The 12,402-nt window shown below is 37.6% G+C and overlaps 1 protein-coding gene across 1 annotated transcript; it reads left to right on the top strand.

The window, feature by feature from the left end:
* Positions 1–7,703: 7,703 nt before the first annotated feature.
* Positions 7,704–8,648, top strand: LOC118831183 (olfactory receptor 13C9-like). The gene has a single exon (XM_036738360.1). The coding sequence runs from the start codon at positions 7,704–7,706 to the stop codon at positions 8,646–8,648; it is 945 nt and encodes a 314-aa protein (XP_036594255.1).
* Positions 8,649–12,402: the final 3,754 nt, after the last annotated feature.

Below are 12,402 nucleotides of genomic sequence, written 5' to 3' on the forward strand. Positions count from 1 at the left end.
CCTTTCATAAGTTTATTACAGAAGGGGTCCACCCCAAAGCAATAGAAGTCTTCCAAGTTTTCATTGTATACTACATTGGTATTCTTGAAATGCCAAGGAGTATACAATGAAAAGTTGGAAGGCTTCTAGCCTTGGAATTTCAAGAATACTAATGAAATATTCAAACCAATGTCTGTCCCTTCCCATCACACAATGTGACCAGCCCATCCTCTTTTTGGATAACAATAATTTATATTTGTGTAGTGATTTTAAGTTTGCTTTAGATTCACTCTCTTATTAGAGTCTCCTAACAGCTCTATGAAATAGGAACTACTGGTATTTATTGAAATTTTAAGTGACTTGTCTACAGCTATATAACTAATAAATGACAAAGATGGGACTTAATCCAGATCTTCCCAAAGTAAATCCTATTCTCTGCATTGTATCATACAGCCTCCCTTGGAATTCTCCTTTCAAGACTCTTAGCTTAGATTGTGTCCTGAATTTCTGACACCTTCAACAATGAAAAAAGCTAAGCATTTCTATTTCTATCTTAAGATTTCATCACCCCAAACTTCAATTTTCCCATGGGATTAACTAAAGGCCTTCCCTCTATTCCAGAGGTAAACGCAATTTGCTTTTTTCTAAGCATCCTCATACTTTGAACACATTCTGTAGCTTTAGAACCTATTAGTTTCTTCCAGGCCAGAAGAGCTGAGTAGAGAATACTCCTGCACTGGTAAGAAATGCCCCTCTCTATATTCTCTGAGGGAAGACTTTTTTTGTGGTTGATTTTTTTTTTGGTCCATGGAATTCTATATTAATTAAAGTTTATTTTAAGTTTCATATAATTGGGTATTGGGGACATATGATCCCTTAAGCATTCGTGTGTATTTCTTCACTTCTGAACACTCACATGTCAAAACTTTAAATTGCTGCTAGGATAAAAAAAGGTCTTTTAAAGAGACAAGAGATTTAAATTATCTTCTGCCCCTAGTGCCTGATCTTTTAGAAAATTTCTTTGCATACAAATTAGAATTGGAGGTTGTGGATCAACTAAAACTCCTATCATGTGGTTTGCATATGAGATGATTTGACACTTAAGAACTTAGCTTTGGAAGTCCATAAAATCTTAGAACGTCGGAGCTGGAAGAGGACCAAACATCTGAACCAAACCTCTTATTGGAAACTAGTCTCAAACAGGGCAAATGAGTACATTAAGATCACATGGGTAATCAGTGGTGGAGCCAGGAGCCAGGAGCCAGGAACCAGGTCTCCCAACTCTCAGTTGTCTCTTAAGCTGAAACTTTTAATTCGTTGAAAGGCACTAGATTTTATCTCATCATTGCTAGGTAAGTACCAGAAAATTTCTCTTCCAATATCTCTCTTAAAAGTATTTTGTTAAAGAGGTATTAGAAATTTCTTTGCAATGCTGAGTTTATATCAGCCCTTCTATGGTGAAATAGGACTCTGAAACAAAGCACTTCATGTTCAAATATCTATGAAAAAATCAACATAACTTGAATTAGAGATTCTAAAACAGTGGTGGGAAACCTGCGGCTGGCCTCAAGGCCATGCGTGGCCTTCTAGGTCCTTGGATGTGGCCTTTTGACTAAGTCCAAGTTTTACAGAACAAATCCTTTTATTAAGGGGATTTGTTCTGTGAAATTTGGAATCAGTCAAAAGGCTGTACTTGAGGACCTAGAGGGCCACATGTGAGGCTGCAGGTTCCCCACCTCTGCAAAAGAGGAACCAGGAAAGAAACCATTTAATTCTGATCTACAAGAAAGAAATATCTAGAAATAAATTAAAATTATGATTCATTGTTTTGTAAATTAAAGCTCAGTGTTGGTGGTTTCATCCTAGCATTATTACTGTTTTATGAATTTTAATATATTTATATATATAAATATATTAATATATAATATATTATATATATTATATATTTTATATATAATATATATTATATATATAATATATTTAATATATTTAATAAATTTGTTTCAACTGGAGCTACAGTCTAGTGACATCTCAGTGCCCTCCTTGTTTCTTAATGGTCACTGATGTTGCTCACCAAAGTTTCTGAGGCTAGAACATGATATTGGAGGTTAATTATAAAATCTCAGATTGAAAGGCATTTCATCAGTTACCTAGTCCAACCCTTATTGAAAGCATTTGTCTTCTATACAATATCCTCAAAAAATTACTATCTAGCCTTTGAATGAATATTTCCAAAGACAGGAAACTCACTGCTTCACCAGGCAGCCAGTCCAGCCAGTGTTTCCATCCACGGAACATCCTAGTTAAATCTGGAGAGGGTCATGGCACAGGGCAATGACTTAGTTGGCCACAGCAATTATCGTGGGGCATCTTGTGTGCTATGGCGGGCTTGTCATCTACGTTGGTGGAAGTAATGCTCACACCAATGACGTCATAGATATTTGAACTGTGTAAGAATTGGACAGATCAGGTTCAGACATTTTGAGTTAGGGAAGGAGAAATCTCATCAAGCACATCTTAACATAGATATTCAGAAAAGAGGCTCTGTCCACATGTACCACTGGTTTGACCATTGGACTTAACTAAGTTACTCAGTTCATCCTGTAGGTTTTGTTTAATGTAGATAGAGAACAGCAGTGATATTACAGTGGGATTTCATGACTTTATGAATATCTGGTTCTTATTTATTCATAGGAGGCAATGTGGTACAGTGTGAAAATGGTCAGCTTTGGAAAGATATGGCTTCAAGGTCTATCTCTGATGTATTTTAGCAGTGTGACTGCAGGCAGGTCACATCATCAGCATCATCATTGTTGCTATTAATATTAATGTTATTTAGAAAAAAATCTTATCTTTTTGATAAAACTTTTTCTGCTGGACTTCTAGAGGGTAGATATGGAACCAAAGGGCAAGGGTTTCAATTCAAGAATGGAACGGTCTGCCTTTTGGATTGGTGAGTCATTCTCTAAGTGCCCCCCAGGTTACAGTCCAGTGGCTGATCTGTTTTAATGGAAGGATTTTCTGCATCAGAGTTCCCTGTACCATTGAAATCACAAATCTGAGACCACCTCACACACACACACACACACACACACACACACACACACACACACTGTTATAAAACCCTAAATAGAGCAACCATATACAGAGCATAACTGAATTTATTTTCCAAAGGGAAAATCCTCAATGCTAAAAATTTAGATTGTGCTTTAATTACATATTATTAACAATATTAACAAAATAATTAACAATTATTTAGTTTTAAAATAAGGATTACAAAGCAAAGTTGCAGAGTCCATAGAAGAAAATCTTATGAGCTAGGATACACAAGTGTTAACCAGTATTGTCAGAATCATTCATTGAGTCATTGCGCCTGTTACTAAAACAAGAACCATTCCATAGGATCACAGGATCTAGAGATGGAAGGACCATAGATTTAGAGCTAAATGTGACCTTCAAGGCCATCTAGTTCAATGCCCTCATTTTACAGGTAAGGAAACTGAGATCCTGGAGATTAAGTGCCTGAATCAAGATCAGAGCTGGAATTGAAACTCAGATCCTTTGACTTCAAATCCATTGTGCTTTTCACAGCACCATGATTCTTCCCTCCCCCAGCTTCAAGCTGATGGAAATTGACTTTCTCATTATCACAGCTCTTCCAGCTAGAAAAACCAGCCCTCCTTTCCATAAAGTCAAGAGATCTTGGGCAGAGGCGTCTAATACATGGCCTGTGGGCTGCATGAGGCCCACAGTGCTCCAGATTGTGGCCTGAACTAAATTAAAATGTTATTGGGACATATTGAACAAAATGACCAAAAATACAATAGAATAAAGATAATATTAATATGTTACATTCTAAGTTAATATAAACCCACAAGCATCCTTATGTAGAGTTTAGTGGCTCCTGTTTCTACTTGAGTTTGACACCACTGTCTTAAAGTTCAGTCCCCTTGTGTTGCAGATGAAGACTGGACTTCTCTACCTCAACCTTTTCAAGCTGTGAATATTGATTCTTACCCTGACCTGAGTTAAATAGCCCCCTACTACCACTCTAATCCCACGCATATTTCTCAATGGCTGCTGCTGCTCCCATTACTCATAAAAGGTCCTAAATTCTGATCCTGAACCTCAGTGTTGAAAGGTAACGTAGCGGTCAGCTAGCCAAGCCCTTACACAAAAGCATGAGCCCTTCTTACAACAGCCTCGATAAGCGATCGACCAGGCTCTTCCTGAAAAACTTGCCGGAGAACCACTCACAAATCCATAAGGCAAGCCATTCCATTTTCTTACAACTTTAATTGTTAAAAGGTCTTTCTTAAATTAAATTGAAACCCTCCTTTTTAAAAAAACAAAATCCTATCTATTGATCCCATATCTGCCCTCTAGAGTCGTGTAGAGAATTTAATCCATCTTCGATAGTAATAATAACTACTAGCATTTATATAGTACATCAAGGTTTGTGCAGCACTTTATGTGTTTACTTTCCTTCTATTATTTTCCCCATTTTATATATGTGGAAACTGCGGCGGACAGGTGTTAAGTGTCTTGCCCAGGATCACACAGCTAGGTCTGAGATAGCATTTAAAACTCAAGTCTTCCTGACTCCAAGTCCAGCAATCTATTCATTGTGCCACCTAGCTGTCCTCAAATACTTAAAGATTACTATCATCCTCCCTTCCCTGACACATACTCCTAAATTCTTTTCTTCTTCACACTGTATATTCCCTTCACCTGGTTCAGAATTTATACTCCATAAATCTTCCAAGTGACATGATATCGAAAGGATTCCCCTGACCTGATATCCAGAAAGAAAGGAAGAAAGGAAGAAAGAAAGAAAGGAAGAAAGAAAGGAAGGAAGGAAGGAAGGAAGGAAGGAAGGAAGGAAGGAAGGAAGAAAGAAAGAAAGAAAGAAAGAAAGAAAGAAAGAAAGAAAGAAAGAAAGAAAGAAAGAAAGAAAGAAAGAAAGAAAGAAAGAAAGAAGGAAAGAAAGAAGGAAAGAAAGAAAGGAAGGGAGGGAGGGCCTGCTAAACCTGTGTTAATACTCCTTCAGATACAAAATAGCTGTTTGGCCCTGGGCAAATCCCAGAATTTCTCTCTGCCTCAATTTCCTCATCTGGAAAGTGAAGAGTCTTGGACCCAGTGACCTCTAAGGTCCTTCCCCAATCTAAATCTATGGTCCCATGGGTGCTAAATACAAAGCAGAAGCATTAGCCAAAATCTGTATTCAAGCAGACTACGTCGCTAAAGACAACAGAAAAATCATGGCTGACCCTAATCTGGGTTTTATTCCACTTGCCTGATCTAAAAAGCTCTTTTATAACTTACCCTGAATCCTTTTCTTAGACTCCTCTCTTTCCTCCAATTGGTAAAAGACTCAGATCTGAGGTTTCATGTGTATTTGTCCTTTTTTGGATATTCCATCCACAGATTAAATCTGAGGTCCCTTCCAGTCCTAAACTTAGGATTGCTAGTTTTTACACACCAGTAAACTGACTCCCACAGGACAGGTAGATGGTACAGTACACATAGTAAATAGTAGATAGGCCAAGAGTCAGGAAGACTCATCTTCCTGAGTTCAAATCCTGCCTCAGACACTAACTAGCTGTGTGACCCTGAGCAAGTCACTTAACCTTGTTTGCCTCAGTTCTTCACCTGTAAAATGAGCTGGAAAAGAAAATGGCAAACCACTCCAGGATCTTTGTCAAGAAAATCCCAAATGAGGTCACAAAGAGTGGGACACAACTGAACACTATAAACTGACTCCCAGAGATGCAAATGATATATTCAAGGTCACATAGCTAACAACCACACCAACAACAACCCTATGAGGTAGGTGATATTATTATCTGCATTTTATAATTGAAGGAATTAATGAATGAGTGAAAAAAGCATGTATTAAGTTCTTACTATGCATGAAGCACAGGCTTATATGAAGGTCAAATAAAAATAAAATGTTTCATGATCAATACAATAATAAAGAGTCTAAGTGAAACTTGTCTCCCATTTCACACAGACAGCAGATAAGAGGAAAACTAGATGAACCATGTGACTATCATGAATCCACACAGAACTGCCAAGGCCTGTGCAGAAAATTAGCTCTCTCTTATCAGAAAAAAATGGAGGTAAATAACTTTGTTTCCTTATCAACCTAAGCTTCCTGACTATTCTTTTATTTTATTTCTTGGAAATAAAGGATTGATATACTATAGGTTCTTTGATAAATATTTATATTGTTCTATGCTCATTCATATTCTCTCTGACTCCTAGTTCATCATTTTATGGATTGATTCTAAACCACCTAAGTGGTCTAGAGACAGACAGACAGATAGATAGATAGATAGATAGATAGATAGATAGATAGATAGAAAAGAGAAAGAAAAAGGGAGAAAGAGAAAGAAAGAAAGAAGAAAGAAAGAGAAAGAAAGAAGGAAGGAAAGAAAAGGAAAGAAAGAAAGAAAGAAAGGGAGGAAGGAAGGAAGAAAGGGAGGAAGGAAGGAAGGAAGGAAGGAAGGGAAGAAGGAAGGAAGGAAGGAAGGAAGAAAGAAAAAAGAGTAAAGGAGGAGTTCTGAATGGGGCCAGTGAGCTTGGTTTTTTAATATTTTGATAACTATATTGCAATATATTCATTTCTTTTGTGATCCTATGCATTTTAATTTATTAACTTAAAAGCATTATTCTGAGAAGGGGTCTTTAGGTTTCGCCAGGCTGCCAAAGGTGTCCGTAACAGAGAAAAAGTTAAGAATCTCCTAGAGTAAAATCCTAGAGGACTTGGGTCCAATCCAGCTCTGATTTTATTATGTGAATCTATAAGGGATAGCCAGAAATATCAACAAAGCAAAATACTTTTATTTGGCATATTTGAAAATGGAAGAAAGGGATTTACTGAGCTGTGATTAACATTAATAACTTTCATTAATACTGCTAGCATCTTAGATTTCCTAGAAGGAAACAATAATTTAAAAGACTTTTAGAAGCATACACATGCAAACTTTTTTAAATGTCCTTATTGAATAAAATGTATTCCAAACACCCTTCCTTCTGTATAAGATGAGTCTAACTTGTACCTCAGCCAAGTGAGTTTAGTTAAGGAGGTACCCTCCCAAAAAACCCTTATTATAAGACAACCTTACCTCTTCCCTAACTCCACACATGTCTCAGAATTACTTAGCAACAGTGCTTAAAGTTTTGCAAAGTGCTTTACGTGTGTACGCTTTTCTCTCTGCCTGTGAGAACTTACTTCTGACTTTGATTAAACATAGAAATTGAGTCACTGGGTTTCTAAGCTTGTCTAAGATTGTTTTTAGTGATTATTTCTGCTATTGATGGGTCAGAATATGGACAACATTAGAATCAGTGACTTCATACGGATGGTTTTATAGAGAAAAGAATACAGAATTTTGAATGGAACCAAAGTTTTACAAAATGCTTTACATGTTGTCTCATGTGACCCTCACGATAACTCTATGGGGTAGATGCTATTATTATCCCAGTTTTACAGATGGGAATCTGAGGCAGACACAGAGGTTAAACGACTTTCCCAGGGTCACAAAGCATGAGTCTGAAGCAGGATTTAAACTCAGGTCCTCCTGGCTCCAAGACCAGAATTCTCTCCCATAACATAACCCATGGATAGCATTATAGTAAGGCTCAAATATTTGTTGAAATCCTGATAGTAATTTGTTCTATATTCTCCTTTCACTTTCTGCAGCTGAAAGGAGAAAGAAATGGAAGGGACCAATAAGACAGTTCTAACTGAATTCATTCTACTGGGACTTTCCAAATACCCCAAACTTGAGATTTTCTTTTTTGTGTTATGCATGACAATATATATAGTCATCCTATTTGGAAATAGTGTCATTATCATACTGAGCATTCTGGATTCCCATCTTCACACCCCCATGTACTTCTTTCTCAGTAACCTCTCCTTCTTAGACATCTGTTACACATCTTCATTTGTGCCCAAAATGCTGGTGAACTTCCTATCAACCCGAAAATCCTTGTCCTTCTCAGGATGTGCTGCCCAGATGTCAATCTCCTTTGCCATGGGAACCACAGAGTGTGTCCTACTGGCTGTGATGGCTTATGACCGCTATGTGGCTATCTGTAACCCTCTAAGGTATCCCATTGTCATGAACAGAACCGTTTATGTGCACCTGACAGCTTTGTGCTGGCTAATAGGTGGTCTTAACTCTCTGTTTCAAACCATTCTTACTATGCAGCTACCTTTTTGTGGGAAAAATGTCATTGACCATTTCACATGCGAAATCCTGGCTGTCATGCACCTGGCCTGTGCCGACATCTCCCTAAATGAACTCATCATGCTGGTAGCAACTATAATCCTCACCTTGACCCCTCTCCTATTAATCGTTGTTTCTTATGTCTTCATCCTCTCCACCATTTTGAAGATCCGCTCTGCTGAGGGGAGAAGCAAAGCCTTCTCTACCTGTTCAGCCCACCTGACTGTGGTGATCATCTTCTATGGGACTATCCTCTTCATGTATATGAAGCCCAAGTCCAAAGCCTCTCTGACCACAGATAAGCTGATTGCCATGTTTTACGGGATCTTCACCCCCATGCTCAATCCAATCATCTATAGTCTGAGGAACAAGGATGTGAATGCTGCAGTGAAAAAAGTGCTGAGCAGAAATCTGTCCTTAGGGAAACTGTGACAGATTTGGTTTGGCCCCATGCTTACAGGTCTGCTTCATAGGGCAACAACTTACTTGGATACTTTGAATTCCTCATTTGGGGGTACATTCTCCTACAAAGAAGATCACAATCCCTCTCTCCATTTATCCCATTTTGTAGAATTCTGGTCCATGTTTTCTGATAAATTCTCGGCAGATATTCCATCCAATACAACTGAGGCCTTACTCTATTTTTTTAAGTACCACGAAGATATCAACGTATAACTTGGATCGTCCATCTATTATTTCATTTTCACTATAGAACCCTCCTGCCTCCCTTTCTGAACCTATGTATTTGATAGCGTCCCTTACACTTTTTTGCATTTAAGCCTTTGTTGGTAACATGTTATAGCCTGTTGATTCATCTTTTCATCGTCTTTTGGGGTGGTTGGAGAGGTTTTTTGGCCACAGCAACTCAGTAAAACAGCAACAACTACATGATCTTTAAAACAGGTTTGCATTTATGGAATTTTTCATAAGAGATTATGAGACTCAGTTATCTACATTCAGTGTCCACATGCTTCCCTCTGATCCCATTTCTGAGATGAATAAAAGTATACTCTAAAATGACATAATATTTGTAATGTGCATAGAACAGCACTTAGAAGGAGCCTAATAAATGCTTGCTCCTTTGTGTGTTCGAGGTTCTGAAGCAAGTCAATAACATTTACTGAGTATTTTCTAGTTGAAGAGAGGCAGGATAGCATAGCGGACTTTATATATATATATATATATATATATATATATATATATATATATATACTTATACACATTACAATATACATATATTACATGTATAATTAGATAAGTAGGTAGATAGATAGATAGATAGATAGATGTAATTGGAGTCAAGAAAGCTTGACTTTAAATAATGCCTGACCATTTACTAGTTCTGTGACCATGGGCAAGTTACTTAACCTCCCTAAAACCCAGCCAACTCTCTCAGAATGATCTACTAAGTTGTAGATGGGTTACAATCTACAAAAATGTTCCCCTAATGAAATATATGTATGGTAATATTATTAGATAGACTATCCTCCATTCCCTTCCTTATAGCTGATCTAAGAGATGAAAAGGAAAAGGACTAGTTATATAAAATCTAGTGGGAGCTTCTATAGCAAGAGCTCTGAGTAGACAGAGGAAGAAGAAACTAGAGAATGAATAATAGTGACAGTTAGTATTTTTATAGCATCCTAAGGTTTACAAAGCCCTTTACAAACATCTCATCTGGTCCTCACAGCAACCCTGGGACCCAGGTGTTATTACATTATCTGCATTTTATTGCTGTTGTTTAGTCGATTAGTCATGTCCCACTCTTTGTGACCCCATTTGGGGTTTTGTTGGCAGAGATACTGGAGTAGTTTCCTTCTCCAACTTATTTTACAGATGAGGAAACTGAGGCAAACTGGGTTAAGTGACAGCCAATAACTGTCTGAGACCTAATTTGAACTCAGGTCCTCCTAACTCCAGGGTCCTCTGTGCCAGCTATCTGCCCCCATTTTATAGATGCAGAAACTGAGGCAGAGAGAACTTAAGTGACTTACCCAGAGTCGCACAGCTAGAAAATTTCTAAGGTCAGATTTGAATTCAGGTTTTCCTAACTCCAGGCCCAGTAATCTATTCACTGTACCATCAAGCTGCCTCTCGATTTCAGTTAGGCAGCAGTTGCTAGCTTTGTACCAATCCAGTACCCATTTCTAATCTACTCCATTCCTCCTTCTTCCAGGCTGTTCTGAGTCCATGCATGACCTTGCTCCACAGACAGACAGCAGCTCCTGGGTCATCCACCCCATTCCCAGCTACCTAGCAGAAACAATTAACATGGAGTCCCAAAGCTGGCATCTCTTTCCTCTCCAGAATTCAGGCCCACAAAAAATTCTGAGTAGAAGCCTCTCAGAGGTCAAAGAAAGCATTTCTGGATTTATGGTCCTCAGGAGTAGCTTTGGAAGACTGAATCCTCTAACTCATTTGTGTTATTTTTTTTTCCTTTATAAACTTGACTAAGTACAGAACTGGGAGGGGAAGGGGGTGCCAAGCAAAAATGTTTAACAGAAGCTCATACAAAATCAGAATTTATCTAATCCAACTCACTTCTTTAATTCACAACAAAAACAATTTTTTTTTCCCTAAAAACACTATTGAAAAAAATTTTACTTTGAATCACTCTGTTCATTTCTTTCCACCACTAGTTTTATGGGGTTTACTTTAGGAAGATCTGGATTCAAATCTTATCTTTCTCACTTAATAACTATATAGCCATAGACGAATCACTTAATCTCAGTTATTTTCTGTCCTGGCCACAAACTTTGAGGCTATTCCCCTCCCAGATTGTTTCTTTTGGGAAGGCAAAGTAAGCTATCTTTTGTCTCAATTCTAACCTAGCCTTTAATACTGAATGGGTGTTGCCTCTGGCAAACTGAGACCTGGGAAAGACCTTAGCTTAAAAAGCCCAAGCTCTCCCACTGCATCCCGGGCCATCGCCAGTCAACATGACTTAAGTCTTGCCATTGGACTCCAATGACTAGAGGAGAGGGTGAGGCTGATGACCTTGCACAGCCCTGCCTCACTTAAATCCAATTCACTTGCAAGTCAAGACATCACCCTCCTGATGTCATTGGTCCTCTTCAAGAACGAAGGTCAAACAACAACATGTATATGTACCTGTGTATCTTCTGATATATATGTGTGTATAGAAAGAAATTGAGACAGATAGACAGATGAGTAGGTAGATAAATGGAGATAGATAGATGATAAATGATAGATAGATATTTAGATAGATAGATAGATAGATAGATAATAGATGATAGTTAGATAAGGTAGATAGATAGATAGATAGACAGATAGATACATAATTTAAAAGCTCTGTCTTAATTGTCCAATTTGCCTGACCCACAGTCTTAAATTTGTCAGCTATTCTTCAAAATCCTCCTTCCCCAAAACTCTATCAGCAAGAGATGTTTTCTTGTTCCTTTGACTTCCTCCTCAATTAAAATGCATTAACATCTTCTTTCTAATTGCTCTGTGGGCCTTGTCCCTGAAGCACCGGAAAGTTTCTAAATTTGGCACTTTTCACTGTTCAACTTTAAATTGCTCTGGGGATTATCCTCGAGTGTGTTGGGTAATGGCTGCTTAACAGATATTTACTGTGATCCGCCCGTGAGAGTCTGGCAGTTTATGAAATATATGCAGACTATCATAATGTCAGAAATTGTTTGGTGACGTTTTGGAAGAACTAGAGCATCTCTTTGAAGAGATGGAAATAATTTCTCCACCCTGCAGGTAAACCTTGAATATAATGACCTGATGCCAAGCTGGAATTTTTCAATTTCTGATGATAACTATGCCAGAATTTGGTTATATGGATTATGAATAGCATGAGTTATAATATTCCAACCTATAATGACTTTTAGACATCAATACTTGACCGTAGTCAAGTATTATTTGGTACTTTTCCTGAATTGTAGCTACTTCCCACCCTGAGTGATTTGTTTAGAAAGGCTTAGAGCAGGAATTCATTGTCGCTCCACACGATATGTAATCTCATGCAAAACTCAGGAACTGATAATAATTATTATTAATTTTATATATACAATAATCATTATGGTAATATGATATAAACATAATAGAGATATGATATAATAAAGTAATACTATAATATAAAAATATAACCATTATTAAAGTGATAACGACTAGCATTTATATAGTGCTTTAAGGTTTACAAAGTACTGTACGTAAG

Source organism: Trichosurus vulpecula, chromosome 9 (genome assembly GCF_011100635.1).
Source record: "Trichosurus vulpecula isolate mTriVul1 chromosome 9, mTriVul1.pri, whole genome shotgun sequence".
Classification (NCBI taxonomy): Eukaryota; Metazoa; Chordata; class Mammalia; order Diprotodontia; family Phalangeridae; genus Trichosurus; species Trichosurus vulpecula.